This window comes from Anoplopoma fimbria, chromosome 8 (assembly GCF_027596085.1).
Source record: "Anoplopoma fimbria isolate UVic2021 breed Golden Eagle Sablefish chromosome 8, Afim_UVic_2022, whole genome shotgun sequence".
NCBI classification, from domain to species: domain Eukaryota; kingdom Metazoa; phylum Chordata; class Actinopteri; order Perciformes; family Anoplopomatidae; genus Anoplopoma; species Anoplopoma fimbria.
Genome location: NC_072456.1, coordinates 27698022 through 27717168, shown reverse-complemented (window position 1 = coordinate 27717168; position 19147 = coordinate 27698022). Strand labels below are relative to the sequence as shown.

The following is a 19147-nucleotide window of genomic DNA, read 5'->3' as shown; positions in this document are numbered from 1 at the left end:
TAAAATACTAGATTCATTTTTAATAACTGCAGTATTACAATTTATTTTTGGGTGAGCTTTAAATTAAAAGTTGATTCTTTTTTTCTCAACAGAATGACGATGACATGTGCCTGATCTGTCATGAGGAAATGAAGAAGAACGAAGGAGCGGTTCAGGAGCTGCAGTGTTCACACCGCTTCCACAAAGAGGTAAGACTTCTTATCTTTTATAACTCTACATGATGCATGTCTGTTCTCTGGTTCACTCCGGTCCCAGCATGTCACATATCAGATCCCTGATGCATGAAGGCAGATCATTCCTGATAGAGCATTTCTACAGCATGGATGGATCACTGAGCCGACCTCGCTGGTCTTCAGCTAGAGAAGGACTCTCAAAAAGTAGAAAACCAGGAGGAGACAAAAAATGACCAGAAATAAAACGACTAAAAAGAGATGCAAAACAGCTGCAAGAAGAGAGAAAGAGACTCACAAAGACTATGAAGACAGGCAAAATAAGTACAGAGAGGAACAAAATGACTAAAAAGAAACTCAAAAGGATTAAAAAGACACATTAGACAACCACAAAGAGAAGAAAAACAACTACAAAGAGACATAACATTTCTACAAAGAGATGTAAGCAATGTCTACAAAGATTCGAAAACTATTACAAGGAGACACAAAGCAACTACAGGAGACAAAACGACTACAAAGATACTCACAACAACTATAAAGAGACACAAAGCAACTACAAAAAAACTAAATGACTACAAAGAGACACAATATTACTACTAAGAGACACAAAATGACGACAAATAGACACAAAATGACCACAAAGAGACACAAATTACTACAAAGAGACACTAAATGACTACAAAAAGACTCTAACGACTCAGGTCTGTGTGTCTGCTGTGTATAGAGGAGGTTGGTTCTTTGCATGTCTGTGCCCAGAGGCTCGTTATCTTATAATCCGTCCGTGGTCGTGCATGATGTGAGCTGGTATGAGAACAACCAGTCTGCACCTGAACCTGGTCTGAGAGGAAGCATGCAGCTCTCCACCAGCTGAGGACTGACTCTAACCGACCACCATGTCTCCGTGTGGGGGTACACTGAAGGCGGTCCGGAGGTCACAACAGGGTCGCCCTCCCAACGCCGAGGCAGCAGCTGATCTGGGGCTGTCTGATGAGAGGAGGAAGTCTGCAGACGGACGGATCTCCATGGAGAAGGAGGAGCTCGCATCGCGGCGTCAGCTCTCCCTGAGGAGACATCGCTGATATCACTCTGTGTGAACGGAGGATTTACACCGATGGCCCTCTCCACCACACGGTGCGACAGGCTCAGGTGTTCAGATCTCAGGGCCTCGGCGGTCTGATGCTGGTGTTTGTGGACCCCATCGCTGAGTCTGCTTTGGGCTGATTACCAATCGTTCTCCGCAGTGTCAAAGGTCAAATTTAGGAGGATCCATAACTCATAATTGTACAAAAATAAACTTTACATTTTAAGAATTTGAATTTTCCCAAGATTTTTTATTATTTTTTAGGATTTGTTTAAAAATGCGTATTATTAAAAACCTGAGTGTGAATATTTGATAAAAGAATAAGCAGTGTTCATGCGTGTATTAGCTGATATTTACGACTGTCATATTTAAATATAAGCTACTTTAAAACTGGAGAATGTGTGCCTCTTTTATAAATGAGATATTTGTTTCCTAGTTTTACAGAAAGCATGTCAAGTTGTTCACAGATCATTTAATGGTGAAACGTAACATTTCTACAAAAAAGATATTAAATAAGGCACATACACAGTAGAACTTCTAATTTATCTCAGCTGATGAAATTAAAATTATGTGTTTTTGTGATGAGTCATAATTTCAGAGTTTGTATTTTGTGTTGTAACAGAGAAGTAAAAAAAAAGTCAATAAATAACAATGGAAATAAATTTTCAAGTTTATATGCATCTATTTGCTTTATTACTTCTTTACTATGGAGGACAGAAGCTGACAAATTAAGAAAAATATATATAAATGACTCGATAAATAAATATTTCATTAAATATTCCCAAAATAATAAAAAGAATGTATGAAGACATTTATTTTCCTTTTTATCTATTATTTTATACAGAAATATAAAAGAATATATGAATAAACAAATTAATGCAAATATTAATAAATAATAATTTAAATAGATTAATAAAAATGAATGCCCCATTATTTTTTTTAATATTACTTACTTTATATTACATTTAATTGCATTTCAATTTCTTTGTTGAGTCATTTATCCCTTTATTTATTTATTTTTCCAGCTTCAGTCCTCCATAAAAGTGTAATTGTTTATCCTGTCGTGCATACTCTTACTATTGCATGTTGGATATTAGCTTCATATATCATAAGCCTTCAGTCTGGGTTGAAAATAGCCCCAAAGAATGTATTGGTGTGTTTTAACATGTGTTTCAGTGCATGGAGCAGTGGCTGTGGAAAAAACAGACGTGTCCCACATGCCGAGTCCACGTGTTCATGCCGAAGCCCCTCTGCTGGTCCTCGTCCCACACCAAAGTCCCATAACGCTCCTGAACCTGCATGAGACCCACTAACCCCCCCCAGACCTCCACCACACCTCAGTCCCTCTGCATGAACTCCAGCTGCTCCTGGTTCAACATGTGAAGCTGAACTCAGATCAGAATACAGCTAAGTCTGTTTATTTATATAAGATTAGAATTTTAATTCGTAAATTAATCCACAAATATGAGTGTTTTGTCCGAATTTTAATTACTGTCCAAAATGAGTTTTTCTGAACTCTGCATTAAATCTGCAGTTTCCACAGAATTAATTATATTTTTTAAGTTGGTTTCTTTGCATTTCTTTGCACATATTTATATTAAAATTATTTATAATTTATTTGCTTTCTTACCGAGTAAGATGAGGAGATCTATACGGATGTCAGACGTGAGAGTGGATTGATATTCTATTTGAACTCATTTAATTCTTAAAGTTATTTGGTTTCCCTTTTTCTTTTGGAAACTGAACATATTTTAAATTGTATTAAACCATTTTTACATCCCTAGTTCAGTTAAGGTTGCACACTTCTTCTATAGTCTGTACTCTGATGTTTGAAAAGGGAACTCCTGTTTTGTCATATCTCATGTTTCTCTCTCCATCTCCCGGCCTTATCTATGCTTTTGTTTTGCATGTGAAACATTTTGCATGTGAACATTTTTGCATGTGAACATTTTTGCATGTGAGGTTCTCAGTCATCTTCTTGCGTCGCCAAATGACAGTTTACTGAGTTCAGTGTCCGGCTGCCTGTCTGAGAATGTGTTCATAGAAATATGCAAAAACATTAATGTGGTTTTATTCCTAGTTACTAACAAATGAAGTAAGTCATTAGGTTACTATTACTTCCTGTGATTCATTAACTAACAATACATCCTGGTTCAATCAAAGTGAGTTTATCTGCAGCACAGATTAAGTTATTTATGATCAGTTTAATTATATTTCATCTATTTTTATCTGAAACACTTCTAACGATGTGACGCTCCCTTAGACAAACACACGCTTTTCTTTATGTTTCATTTACTGTAGTTATCGCTCACGTTATAATAGACTGCACTATAATAACAAGTATTCAAAGGTATCCCATAATAACAAAGGCAGAACCATAATAGAGCTTTGGGTAAAGCTCGGGTGTAACCAGTGATCCGCCAGTTAATGAAAAAAAGGGATTATGCACTGAAAAAAGCATTGCTCTCTAAAACCAATACTGATTTTAATAATGGCTCCAGATGAACAGAATCACGGACACACCCGACTGAGAGAGGTCGTTACATAAAGTGTTAATAATAAAACCTGTGTTTAAAAAATGTAAATGAGTCTGTTGTTTATTTTAAAAAGTCCAGATGGTGCTAAATCTAATTCCCTGTTTATGTTACAATATGTTGTATATTTTTCCAGAGTTTGGCATGGAATTTCTTAATTAGATATAATTATAATTATACAATTAATATGGAATTAATTATACAGAAGATGCTAAGGGAGCTCAAATCAGCCGGCAACCTCCGGTTCTGAAAAGTGAAGTCAAAGCTTCATGTGTTAAAGCTGCATTCTCTCTCCTGTCCACCAGGGGGCGACTCCTCTGGTTGTATAGAAGTCTATGAGAAAATGACTCTACTTCTCTCTTGATTTATTCCCTCAGTAAACATTGTAAACATGAGTTTATGGTCTCAATCTCTAGTTTCAAGTCTTCTTCAATACAGCATGATGTTCATTTAGTAAATGATGCTCCATTTAGAGTCAAACAGACCATAAAGCAGGGGATGCTTTAGGGCGGGGCTACACACTGACTGACAGGTCGACACCAGAGATGTATAAGGTGACTCTACGTCACTCCTCCTCAGTCCATATATGGTCACTTCCTGTTCACTGGTTGCAGAAAAACAAGATGGCGACGCCCAAAATGATGAATTTGAGGCTTCAAAACATCAGTCAACAAACCAATGAGTCTGTAGGATTAGACATAAACACATGGAACAGTTTTAGTCAGCGCCCTCTGGTGTTGGAGGTTTAACCAGTGTGACAAGAGGCCCCGCTCTCCTCTAAATAAGTACATTATCTTAAATGTGCAGTATAAATAAATGCAATATTAATGCAGAGTAAACCACACTAATGCACAGGTAAATTATTGTGCTGTTAAGTCAGTTTCACTATCCCTGGGAAACAAACAACAAACAAGCAAATAAACAAACACACACATAAATAAATAAACTAATTTATGCCATAGTAAACAAGAGTATTGCACGGTTGAATTATTGTACTGTTAAGTCAGCTTCACTGTCCCTGGGAAACAAACAAATAAACAAACACATAAACAAATATATGCATTATTTACTGCAAAATGAACCAGAGTATTGCACAGTTGGATTATTGTACAGTTAATTTGGTATCATTGTATCTGAGTAATAAACAAATAAACAAACAAATACATACAGTAATAAATAAATGAATGAATTAATAAAGTAATAAATTCATAAATGTTGCAGTAATGTCACAGTTAACCAGGGTATAAAGTCGGTATGACTGTCCCTGGGAAATAAACAAACAAATAAATAAATAAATAAACAAGTAAACAAATAAATAGATATATGCATTATTTACTGCAAAATGAACCAATGTATTGCACAGTTGCATTATTGTACAGTTAAGTTGGTATCACTGTCCCTGGGAAATAAACAAACAAATAAACAAATAAATAAACAAACAAACAAATAGATAAATAGATAAATAAATGAATAGATAAATAAATACATTAATAAATAAATATAAAATAAATAGATAAATAAATAAATAGATAAATAAATAAATAGATAAATAAATAGATAAATAAATTAATAGATAAATAAATAGATAAATTAATTTAATTAAATAAATAGATAAATTAATTAATAGATAATAAATAGATAAATAATTAATAAATCAATTAATAAATAGATAAATAAATAGATAAATAAATATAATAGATAAATAAATTAATAAATAGATAAATAAATTAATAAATACATAAATTAATAAATAGATAAATAAATAAATAATAAATAAATTAATTAATAGATAAATAAATAAATAGATAAATTAATTAATAAATAAATAAATAAATAAATAAATAAATAGATAAATAAATAGATAAATAAATAGATAAATAATTAATTAATTAATAAATAGATAAATAAATAAATAGATAAATAAATAAATAAATAAATAATTAATTAATAAATAAATAAATAAATAGATAAATAAATAGATAAATATAATAAATAAATAAATAAATAAATAGATACATTAATAAATAAATAAATAGATAAATAAATAGATAAATAAATAGATAAATACATTAATAAATAAATGAATAAATAAATAAATAAATAAATAAATAAATAAATAAATAAATAAATAAATAAATAAATAAATAAATAAATAAATAAATAAATAAATAAATATTCTGTGTGTTTTCTGTTTAATTTGTTTGTATAGAAGTCACTTAGTGCTTCCATTATTTATATAATATTAGTACTTTATTGAACTCTGGATCACCTCCCTCCCTCCTGAAGAAGAGGATGATGAAGATGGCTTCCTGGCCTACGTGCCGGCCCTCCTGTCCGGCCCTCTCCGGTGTCCCGCCCCGATCCCCCGGTCCCGGTGTCCCTGTCTGATGGAGAGTAGCGGTTTTCTGGTTTTCTGGTTTTCTGCGGGCGGAGTGAAAGTGCACACGTGGCCAGCAGGCGCCTGAGACGGACGCTGCCGTCAGCCAATCACAGCGCGGCCCGATGACGTAAGCGCCCCTCTGTGGACCAATGGGAGAGCTCGCTGGGAGGGGCCAGCCTGGGAGCGTCTGGAGTCGGAAAATTTTGTGTCTAGAACAATAAAAGGTCTGCAGGGCTGCAGGCTGCCGGGATCCGAACCCACAACCAGCACCGAGACCTGCTGTTTGCTCAAAGGAAATACATGCAGGCTTTAAAATGACTTGAGAGCATAAAGGGAGGATGCTTGGATTCATCTGGATCAATACACTCATAAAACTCATAATACTTCTTCTTCCACCTCTACAGTTATTCACCCCAGAAAAACAAACTTAGGTAAGAACCTTTTCTTTCTTTCTACCCTTCTACTGTGTCCTGGTCAGTGGTTATATGTTATTACATGATTATATTACACACATACTGTCTCTGTACTTCCAAAGGTTGTTTGCACTTCATAAAAAACACCATAAAAGTTTTTTATAGTGGACACAAAACTTTAGCAGAAACTTTATGTCAAGAAGGTCATTTACATACAAAATGTCAGGTTTGATAAATGATTGCATCAAACATAAGAACTGAATTCTATTATGAGTATAATATACACTGAGTACATTTAGTCAAGTACTCTACTTAAGTACAAATCGAGTGCACTAGTACTAAAGTATTTCCATTTCTACTTCTCCTCCACTACATCTCAGAAGTAAATATTGTACTTTTTACTGTACTACATCTCAAATATAAACATTGTACTTTTTACTGTGCTACATCTCAAATATAAATATTGTACTTTTTACTGTACTACATCTCAAATATAAACATTGTACTTTTTTGTACACAAATATAAATATTGTTTTTACTGTACTACATCACAAATATAAATATTGTACTTTTTACTGTACTACATCACAAATATAAATATTGTACTTTTTACTGTACTACATCTCAAATATAAATATTGTACTTTATACTGTACTACTTTTACTGTACTACATCACAAATATAAACATTGTACTTTTTACTGTACTACATCACAAATATAAACATTGTACTTTTTTTCTACTCAGAGGTAGATATTGTACTTGCACTGTACTACATCTCAGAGGTAGATATTGTACTTTTTACGCTACAAACATATGATGATCTTATAGAATATGATGCATTGATGTAGAATAAACAGGAAATGAAGGAGTTATGTAGTGTATTTGATCATATTCTGCTATACCTTGTTGTAATGAGGCCGTGAAGTTGTTGCATGCTGTGTGATGTTGACCAGTTGGGGTTCTTAATGACCTCATGACCAACATACGGCATGACAGCCTGGTTTATAGTGATGTTTACACAGATGGAAGATTTTGGGTTCTCAGGACGGTATTTCAAAAAGTGTAAGTTTCAAGGTGTCTGAATGATGTATTTACTGCTCAGCATGTTTTATGCCTTTGTGCCCATTGAAGTGATGCACAACACACATATAAGGCTGAGAGCCTCGGTCCATGCTGAATCTCTGTGTGGGCTCCATTCTGCGCAGGATGATTTCTGATGCATTGATTCAATAAAGAAATTGTTGAAACTGCATCAGCGGACGTGGACATCTTCCTTCATCCTTTGATATCAAGTGATTTACTACAGTTACAATGCAACAAACACATTAATGCAGCAAAAATATTAATCCAGAATATAAGAGTGAAACATTTAACTGATCAATCAATACTTTACTTTAACTACATTTATATACTTTAACTTCAGTAAGCTTTTGAATGCAGGGCTTTTATTCATTGTGGAGTATTTGCACATTGTGGTTTTAGTACTTTTACTTGTTGTGGAATATTTGCACATTGTGGTTTTAGTACTTTTACTTGTTGTGGAGTATTTGCACATTGTGGTTTTAGTACTTTTACTGCAGTAAAGGACCTAATTTCTTGTGAGTAAATGTGTATTAATTCACTGTAATCACTGATTAGAGGGGTGTGTTGAATCAGGAGATGAAGCTGCACACATGATGTCGTTGATTAAGAGTCTTCCAGCATCACTCCAGTGAGGTGGGGGGGTGATCACCATGGAGACCGAGTGAAGTGTTCCTCGTTCTGAGGAGGTCACACAGGACGCAGACGAGCTCCTCCTTCAAAAGGTTCCATTTGTGCTCCGTCATCTCCATCACAAAGAGAGTTTGCAGCTTATTATTATTATTATTCTTATTATTCTTATTATTCTTATTATTCTTATTCTTCTGCTCACTATTGATGCTGTGGACGACCAGAGTCAAACAGCTGCTTTATGCTCTTTATTTTTATATATTTACAGTGAAAACACGAGTCACACAATAGATGAAAGAGAGCAGGAGAAACAGGAGAACGTTTGTTTTTGATCATTTCTCTTTTTTTTTGTACCTTTGAGAGAATAAACGAGCATCAACAAACAGCAGGTGATGACAGTGTGGACTGCAGCCAACAGCATTAATCAGGTTCAGGTTTAATGGTCTATTTTTGTATTGTCTATTATGACTATTATTATGACTATTGTTATTATATGTAAGTATAAATATACAAACGAGACAATATAGTTTAAATACTAAATAAATAAATAGTTTTTTATTTCAATTTGTTTATTTCAGGTGACTTTTCACATTTATGTCACAGCTCTTTTTATTTCCATCTAATATATTCAAATATAAGAGGGGTGGTTATCTCACAGATTCAGATTAAAGCACATAATAAGGTTATTTTTTTGTATTAAAAATAAAATAAAAAGACTATATTTACTCACTTATATGTTTATTGTCTCATTTATTTATTTATATTTATTTCAGGATTTATTTAGAAGAAGTATTTATTTATTTATTTATTCTATTTGTTTGTATATCTGTATATTTTCAAGGGGCAATGATACTGACCTAACAGTACAAAAATTCAACTGTGCTGTGTTTTGATTGTTTATTTATTTATTAAACTTTATTGACCTATTTATATTTTTATATTTTTATATTTTTATATTTTTATATTTTTATATTTTTATATTTTTTATTTTTATATTTTTATTTTATATCAGTATTTATTACATAAACATACTTTTTGTTTATGTATTTTTTGTTTTAAATTAACTTTATGAAGTGGCATTCAATCATTCTGATGAAATTAAATGTAAAGTCGATGTTAGTAACAGGTTTTCTTTAGACACACGTGTACAAAGGTTAGCACACACACACATGCACACACACACACACACACACACACACACACACACACACACACACACACACACACACACACACACACACACACACACACACACACACACACACACACACACACACACACACACACTCCCTAATTAAAGCTGAGTATGCTGTTTAACTTAATTGCCTCCACCTTTCCCTTCTCATTTCTTTTTCTAAAAATACCTTTTTATCTCCGTGCTACTGGAGGAACACTACAGGTTGTGTTTGTGTATTTATCTTGTTTGTTTTGATACATTAACTACCTGCATTTAAAAGAAAACATATTGTTCTTAATTATATGTAACATAGAGGAGAATAAAACCATTTCTGTGGGGTTTTTTTGGTTATAGAATAAATATTGTTCTATTGAGATAACACTAATCCTGTTTTTCTCTTGTTTTTCACTCTGTAATGATGCTGATAGATTTGTTTCCTCACTGTGATTCAGGTGGACTCATGGGAAGCTTTAAGGGCCACGCTCTCCCCGGAAGCTTCTTCCTGGTGGCGGGGATCTGGTGGACGGGGAAGTACTCGCTGTGGAGAGCCTCTCGAAGGAACAAGAACATCGGTTCCACCCGTCTGGCCAGCAGAACCTCACAGCGCCGCCTGGAGGTCATCGAGAGCTCCGTCGTTCTCTTCTTCTCTTTTGTTGGTGCGTAGGTTTCTGTAGTCAACAACAAAACACAAAGAGATGATTTTTAAATAAACCAGAGAGAGCAGTTCAAATGAGTACGTTCTGACACAAACAGGCATTTACATGATTCACTCTTTAATTAAGGCGAGACACTTCTTCATCGTTCTTCAAGAGATTTTCTTCTTTCAGACTAGTGGAAAGAAAACATTTATTTTACTACTTTGTCTGTTTGCGTCTGTAGATTTCTCCTAAATTCACCAAAAGTTACCATTAGATAATGCCTCATTTGCATATTTAAACATAACATTTCAGAAAACTTGCAATACAAAAGATAATCATCTTAATGTTAGTAATCAACTGGTGAAGTTTCATGTTGATATCTATTAGTTATTGTTTTACCCTATTCACCTGTAGTGTCTTCAACATGTATGTAATTTAACTAAACATATCTTTAAAGGACGTTTTCTCTAAATGAGTTTTTTCTCAGACTCTGATCCAGAAATCTCCACTTCAGTAGCTCTTACATACACCAAACTTTACAGCTTCATTCCTCTCTATATTCTGAAGGTTAACACAGAGGGGTTTGTTCAGATATCATTCATAGTCTGATTTATACAACATTTATTAATAAAAACATGGGGAAAATGTATTCTTTTTATGGCTGTTGACAGTATTTTATGATTTATGGAGTGATACAAAGAGATATCCTAAATCCCCTCTAAAATGACTCTAATATGTCAACAAAATGAAACAAGAATCTTGAACCTGGCTTTATCCAATTTATGTTCTGGAAATGTATGGAAATAAGCACATATTTAATAAGATAATGCCTCATTTGCATATTTAAACATAACATTTCAGAAAACTTGTAATACAAAAGATAATTGTCTTAATGTCAGTAATCAACTGGTGAAGTTTCATGTTGATATCTATTAGTTTATCAGTTCTTTTAACCCTTTCCTCCTGTAGGGATGCTGGCGGAGCAGTTTGCGGCCGACGGTCCGAAGCTGCGTCTCTACGACTCAGCGGAGAACCACTGGGAGCAGCTGATGAACTGGCAGCACGCCACCATGTACCTGTTCTTCGGCCTCGCTGCCGCCGTGTCCCTGGTGGTTCACACCACCGAGGCCGCTCCACTGGCTCTGGACCGGCTGATGCTGGCTGTCGCTTTCTTTAATGAAGGTCAGAAAAATCACATTTGGTTTTAAACTTTTAATGTTATTCAAAATATTGTATATAATAGAATATGTAGATTTATTTTTCAGGTAGGTTTAGTCTCTTAAACTGAAATTTCTTTATTTCTAATTTAATTTTTGAAGACATTTCTCTCTTCGATTGCTAACTACTTTCTAGAACTCTAAATCGTAATACATTGTGTCTGTAAATATCTATATTTATATATATCTATATCTCTATATATCTGTAGATATATCTTTACACTCTTTGATTAAGGGTTCTAAACGGGTTATTCTTAAAGGGCTGACGTTCTACCCAGAAACATTTGCTTCTGAAGAACCCTTTTTCTAAGAAGTATTGTTGAAAGCACCGGTGTTAAATGGGAACGCTAACAATCCGTCTCACACCCCCAAAATCTGTGACTGTGAACCAGGACTGTTGTGGGTTGAGCTGCACCACATCGGACCCTTAAGGGTTCTCGGTGGAACCTCCTGGGTGGGTTCTAGGTGGAACCTCCTGGGTGGGTTCTAGGTGAAACCATCGGAATGTTAAAGACCAACCACCGGGTTGGGGTCTTGTTAGCACCTTTAGAAGGTGGAAGGGTTGTCGATAGAATCTCCAGAGAGGGCTCTGGGTGGAACGATTACACCGTAGAAGGGTTCCCTGTAGAACCTATCATACGGGGGTTTCAGTGGAACCTTTCACAGATGGTTCTGGGTTTGACCCTTTATGTTGGGTTATAGGTAGAACTCTCTGAAAGGGTTCCAGTTGGAGCGTTTATAAAAGCTTCTACCAGGAACAGAAAATGTTCTCCTACAATCCTTTATGGTTCCAGTAAGCATCTTTGTTCCTAACACTGTATATAAGATAAGATAAGATAAGATAAGATAAGATAATCCTTTATTAGTCCCGCAGCGGGGACATGTGCAGGCTTACAGCAGCAGAGAGTAAAGTGCACACAAGAGACATAGTAGAAGAAAGACAAGATAAAAATAAAAATGAAATAAAAAAACAAGTATTATAAATAAGCAATAAAAAACAGTAGAAAAACAACAATAACTGAAATATTATATTTACAGACAGAAAAAACTATTATAGCTATAATTGCACAGTGTATTGTATTGCACGTGTCATGTGGTCTGCTGTTATGTTATATATATTTATATAAATATATGTATAAAGATATTAGGATTTGTTATGTACCGTGTGGTATCTGCAGGTGTTCCCCTACTGCTCTCATTCACTGTTTGTACTAGGAAAATGAATGCACTATAATTCATATTAAACCCACGTAATCGTGAACACGGACATGCAGAGCTGTGGTAAAAGGAAGTCATGTGACGTAGTATGAAGAAAGACAAAGTCCATGTTCGGAAGAGGTCGGGGTGGACAGACGGGTCAAACAAACACAGGACTTTCACCCAGGAGGCCGCTGTTTATGTACTAAACTCTACTACGTACTTAACACCACCTCCGTCAATCATTACATTACATTACATTACAGTCATTTAGCAGACGCTTTTCTCCAGAGCGACTTACAGTCAGTAGTATGTTACATATCATTCACCCATTCACACACTGATGACAGGCTACCATCAAGGTGCCACCATCAGACTCTAACTAACATTCATCATCCAGTCCACACCGATGGCAAGCCTTCAGGAGCAACTTGGGGTTAAGTGTCTTGCCCAAGGACACATCGACTGCCGAAGCCAGGTATCGAACCACCGACCCTCTGATTGGAGAACTACCTTGCTCTCCACTACACCACAGCCGCCCCGTCACATGACAAACAAACCCAAAATGTAATCTATCAGCATGTAACCAGCAAAGAGATAAATATGTTTCCATCGATGTCTCGATGTCTCTTTCTTCTGCAGGGTTTCTCTTCTTCTACCACCTCCACGGGAGGAGCATGCTGGACGTCCACGTGCACCAGCTCCTCCTCTTCGCCATCTTCGGCGGCGCTTTCGTTGCGTTCCTGGAGGTCTTCCACCGCGGGAACATCGTCCTGGAGCTGCTGCGCTGCACCCTCATCCTCCTGCAGGGCAGCTGGTTCTGGCAGGTAAACGTGAAGGTTCTCCTGTCAGAGTGGATGTTCTTGAGGCGTTTTTTCAGAAGGTTAACATCTCACTTCTCTTTGGCTGCAGATTGGCTTTGTGCTGTACCCGCCCGAGGCCCGAGTGGGACCTGAACGACCACAACAACATGATGTTCGTCACCATGTGTTACTCCTGGCACCTCGCCTTCGCCATGCTCGTCGTGAGCACGCTCTACTGCACCGTCAGCTGGTAAGAACCCGCTCCACACCCACACCACACCGACGCTCCACACACACCAACGCACACCAACGCTCCACACCCGACGCTCCACACCAACACACACCACACCGACGCTCCACACCAACGCATTTTGGTCTTGAATTTATATTAGATTCAGTTTTTCAAAAAGGTTTAGTTTTTATATTTTAGTTTGTTTTAGTTCAAATAAAAAGTGCTAACTAGAACCATAAAGTGTTCTTTGGCTTGTTTCCATAGGAGAACCGTTTTGGTTCATGGTACAATCTTATATACACTTTCCAACTGAAACACTTCAGTTAATACATTATGGGTTATAGCTAGAACCATTTGTGAAAGATTCCACCTAAAACTTTGTGTTCTCCAGAGAACAATTCTCTTAAGGGGTTCAATACAGAACCTTTCCACCTTCCAAGGGTGCCAACAAGAATCTACCAAGGGGGTTCCACCCAGAACCCATTTTTATTCTCGGTGTTTCATCTAGAACCCACCTATGGAGTTTTACCGAGAACCCTTTTACATTCCAAGTTTTGAATTCAAGAACCATCCGGGGAGTTCTATTGAGATCTTTTTTTTTTATTCCAAGTTTTTCATGTACAAACCACCCACGGAGTTCCTCCGAGAACCCTTATACTGTGTATATTCCAAATGTTTCATCTAGAATTCATCCGAGTGGTTCTGCCAAACACCTCTCTGATATTTCAAGGGTTTGGAAACCAACCAGTGTTCCTCAGGAACTTTTTAAAAACCCAAATTATTCTGGGTAGAACCTCATCCCTCCAGGAAGAACCCTTGTGTTCTTGTTATTTTATTCTATAAGAACAGACTGCATGTAAAAAATCAACAGGGATCAATGTGAAGAATTATAGCGTAGCGTCAACTGCTGGAACGTCAACGTTCTGTTTCTTTAGTTGACGGAACCACATGAAGGAAATTCATGCTCTCTCCTTTTTTTCTGTAGTGATTTATTATATTAGAGCAAAAATAAACTAAAACTGAAGTTTATTTATTTAACCAGGCAACATTGTTTCAGTTTAGTTTTACTTAAAAGATATATTTTTTATTTAGTTTCATTTTAAGACAATATTTTTCATTTTATTTAAGATAAACAATGGAATAACTACAGTTTCTATTATATCTGACTGTGTGCTGTTCTTTTTCTGCAGTGTCGTTCGCTCCAGACTGAGGAAGACTCCTCCGATGGAGATGGGTCTTCTGAAGCCCAGAGACAGAGATCCAGAGTCAGAGGATGAGATTTTATAAAGAGAGACGACGTTGTGACTCATGAATATATCACAATTAAATCAGGGATGTTTGCATTTCAGCAGCAGAACGACTAAAACTGAAGCGTACGGACACTGAAGGGAAGAGGAAATGTTTTCTGGATGCTTTGCTTTAGAATTATATCTCTACCTCCGCCTTAATTAACCAGATTTAATCAGCTGTAAACCTCTTTAGCCTTCAATCATTGCTATTTATTTCATACTCTTCTTATACTCATATCATTTGTTTCATTATTAATCTGCACAAACTTTGTGAACATGAACTCATGTGTGTCAGCTTTTTATGGATTGCATGCTTTTCTTCAGACTCTCCAAACATTTAGTAACAGTAACGCCATCTCCTGGTGGAAACAACTAACCAGTGTGTCTTATTTTACTTGAACGCATCTCTTTAAAGTGACTTTGAGGAACTTTAAACTGGTTCTGAACCAGTCTCAGTTTGTCATAAACCAGTCCACCATGGACATATTTTAAGTGTCTTTTTTTTGTATCATAATGTTGAGTCACACATGTGAGTCAAACCCAAATGCCAAAAATAAGAATTTAATGAAAAATGTTTAAATGTTTAAATTTTGCTATTTGAAATTATTATTACAGATTAAACTGTGGCTGTTGTTTACACAATTCTTTTTTTCCTGTATTTATTCAGCGTGGCTTAAAGTCTTCAGTGTTTATAGTAAAACAAAGTTATTATAGGAACATTCACAGAAGTTATGACCAAAATCTGTCACTAAAAAGTTTATTTACTCACTTTTATTTAATCACATTAACGTTTTTGTCAACAAAGATCATCTGTGTTGAAGAAGACGAATCACTCAGTTCTTAAAAATGTGACCAATGATATCTGACAAGTTAAATGTCCATTTGTTTATAACAAGCAGTCTGGTTGTTATGCTCCAAACCTTAAAGACCTGTTTATAATGACAACTAACAAATATGGTCATTATCCATCAATTTGCCGATTATTTTCTCAATTCCTTAACATGTGACGTAGAACATTTAGAAAAATAGTGAAAAAACGTCAAATATGTCAACAAAACAGATGTTTTAAAGTATAAATAAGAGGCATAGGGAAAATCAGAAGAGGAAGATTTATTTTAAATTTTATTTTAAAAAATGCAATCAGAATTTTGAGAATGAATGAATGAATTTATGTATGTGCACTAATGCTGGAAGTTTGATGGTTTCTGAAAAGTTGAAGTTTGTTCTCAACATGTCAACTTATTAAAAATTAAAAAACAAGAAAAAATATATATATTTTTTTCCCTTCATGCCCCAATACTTTTTTGTAGTTGTTTTATTTAATCCCTAAATTATTATTATAAAAAAAGAAAAATACCCCAAAATGAAATACATAAAATAAATACAAATACAACAGGTTGAACTTTTTGCATTCATAATTTAATAAATGGTTAATTTTAGTGTTTTTTTCAAATTAAATTCACTGGATGAGGGAGAACATGAAAAAGAATCCTAGTGACACGTCTGTGCTGCTCCTCAGCTCGACTCACCTGAAGTCATCCACCTGGCCAACAGGTAAGACACCTGACAGCAGCAGCCAGGTGACGTTGCTGTCCATGTGCCAGGATATACCTTTTGTTCCTCACCTGTCCTGTAGAACCTCACAGTGATCTTCAGCCATGGATAAACTGAAGTCGGTGCTGAGCGGTGAGGAGGCTCGCAAAGACGACAGAACCATCATGCAGGTAAAACACCTGATCAGACAGGCTGCTCAAACTCAAACTCAAACTCAGCCTTTCATTGATTCAATCTGAACTTTGTCCACACAGACTGTGAATGAAGCCTCCACGTTGGGCTGGGGGACTCGAGTGAAGGGGTTCGTCGCCTGTTTCGCAGTGGGGGGCGTGTGCACACTGCTGGTAAAGACCTTTAAGTTATTATATATATAATAATAATCAGATTTATGCTCCACAACCAGGAAGAGGCAGCAGGGAGGTGGTGTGGTCCTACTGGTTCTTCTGGCTCTGAGGAATGTGGAAGATGTGATTCACTAACACTAGACAGGAATGACTCTGTGTGCTGCAGCTTAGAGATAAAAACATGCTGATTGTTTTATTTTATTGCATTTTTGTATTATTATTTCAGATTATTATTATATTATATTCCTTTATTGATCCCCATGGGGGAAATTCAAGTGTTGCAGCAGCTCAACTACACAGACACAGACAATAAATACACATACTATACAACTACACAGACAATAAATACACATACTATACAACTACACAGACAATAAATACAACTACACAGACAATAAATACACTATACACAGACAATAAATACACATACTATACAACTACACAGACAATAAATACACATACTATACAACTACACAGACAATAAATACACATACTATACAACTACACAGACAATAAATACACATACTATACAACTACACAGACAATAAATACACATACTATACAACTACACAGACAATACAACTACACACAGACAATAAATACACATACTATACAACTACACAGACAATAAATACACATAATAAATACAATAAATACACATACTATACAACTACACAGACAGACAATAAATACACAACATTTCTCCATGTCTGTGTTTGCAGGGAGTCTGTCTGCTCTTCATCCCCAGGATCGGTCTCACTCTCTTCATTGTTTTCTACACGTTTGGAAACCTATGTACTCTGGGCAGGTCAGTGTTCACAAGGATTATAACCAGATTAAAGCAGTTGTGATGGTTTTTATTTTAAAGGTGCAATGTGTAATATGTGGCCACAGATAGGGGGCAGCATTTCACCCTCTACTGCTGGGTCCATACACTCTAAATCTACGTTCATCAGGTATAAAAAACTACAATTACCAACCAACAACAGGGAAAGAAAACGCAAAATTTTACCAAACTGCTGAAACTCTGAGAGACGGTCGAAATATTAATATTATAATCCTCTCATGAGGGGTCGGTCTGTGGTTTACGTGAACCATCAGGGTGTTTTCTGTGACACTAACTGGGCGGTCCGACTAGCTCTTGATATTTTGTTTGTTAGATTAAATCCAAAGTGGCAGAAACGAGTAAAAACAACTTGTATTTTCATGTCATCCTCCCCCCCGTTAGGGGTCTTCTTCTGCAGGAGACGGAGTGAGTCTCCAGGAAGAGCATCCAAGAGCCCTTATTTAATAAATCATTAGGTCCTAAAAAGCAAATTTTGAACATTTAGTGGCCTAACGGTGGAATTAAAACATCCTGGTCCATCACATATTGAATTTTTAATATGAAGATGTCGGCCATATTGTCTGCCCGTAGGGTTTCTCGTCTCTGCCACTTTGGACTTAATCCAATAAACAAACTATACACGGACTCTGAACCTTCATCGTGATTGACAAACTACATGTGACTCTCTATCGCCTCTCCAGGTTACAAGTGGTATAACAAGACAGGACAGGCCGCGGCTAGCTTGTTAGCATTGTATATAATTACAGTATAAGGTCAACACTTTAAATTCTGTCGAAAGTTAATTTTATTAATGTTTTTAACTAAAACTGTTGCCACATCTTACACACTGTACCTATTTAAAGGAGAGACTAGTTGTTAGCATCGATACAGGATATACATATTTTAAAAGTATTTACATTCTTATACATTATTCTGTCCAACAGCACCATGTTCCTGATGGGGCCAATGAAGCAACTGAAGAGGATGTGTGACAAAACAAGAGCTCTGGCCACCGCGATTATGATTGTAAGTGCACTGAACATAATTACCATCTCTAAAGGACAGTAATCTACAGACCTTTAAAGGATAAATCAATGATAAAATATGACGATGACTATGATTTCATTTTGTCCCGTTCATCTCTGCAGACTTGCCTCGTGTTGACTCTCTGCGCTGTCTTCTGGGTGAGTGTTTTATAATCACATCTAATCGATTAAGAACATGATTCAGTATTGATTAAGTTTAGTTTCTCTAAATGACATTATTCTTACAGTGGAAGAACTTTGGACTCGCTTTGTTATTTGTCATCTTGCAAGTCTTGTCGTTCGCCTGGTGAGTCATGGATTTCTCCTCACAGATTTCAGTCTGAGATGATTATTGATTTGTGACATAAAATGTGCTTTTTCTGTTTGCAGGTACAGTCTGTCGTACATCCCGTTTGTGAGGTTCGTTATTTAAATGTCATTAATCCAAATCAGCTGCAGAAATGTTCAATATCAAAATGCCATAAGTCGAGGTCTGATTCATGTGATTTACTTTCCAGGGATGCCATAATAAAGCTGGTGGCGGTGTGCGTGTGA

At 35.8% G+C, this 19147-nt stretch overlaps 3 protein-coding genes across 3 annotated transcripts in view; all 3 read left to right on the top strand.

The window, feature by feature from the left end:
- Positions 1-1249, top strand: part of lnp1 (leukemia NUP98 fusion partner 1) — a 5388-nt gene extending 4139 nt beyond the window's left edge. The window contains exons 3-4 of the mRNA XM_054603532.1: positions 93-188; positions 1091-1249. Coding sequence (XP_054459507.1) covers positions 93-188; positions 1091-1249 — 255 coding nt within the window. The remainder of the gene's footprint in view (positions 1-92; positions 189-1090) is intronic.
- A 5143-nt stretch (positions 1250-6392) lies between these two features.
- tmem45a (transmembrane protein 45a) lies at positions 6393-15440 on the top strand. Its single transcript, XM_054603254.1, is given in 7 exon segments — positions 6393-6596; positions 9920-10123; positions 11075-11287; positions 13162-13346; positions 13432-13454; positions 13456-13572; positions 14745-15440. Coding segments are annotated over 6 exon segments (831 nt in total). The 5' UTR covers positions 6393-6596; positions 9920-9927; the 3' UTR covers positions 14842-15440.
- Positions 15441-16501: 1061 nt separating this feature from the next.
- On the top strand, positions 16502-19147 carry sft2d2a (SFT2 domain containing 2a). Its single transcript, XM_054603482.1, has 8 exons — positions 16502-16567; positions 16652-16741; positions 17464-17549; positions 18512-18593; positions 18716-18751; positions 18841-18899; positions 18983-19012; positions 19111-19147. Exons 1-8 carry the CDS (start codon positions 16502-16504, stop codon positions 19145-19147), a joined length of 486 nt encoding a protein of 161 aa, XP_054459457.1.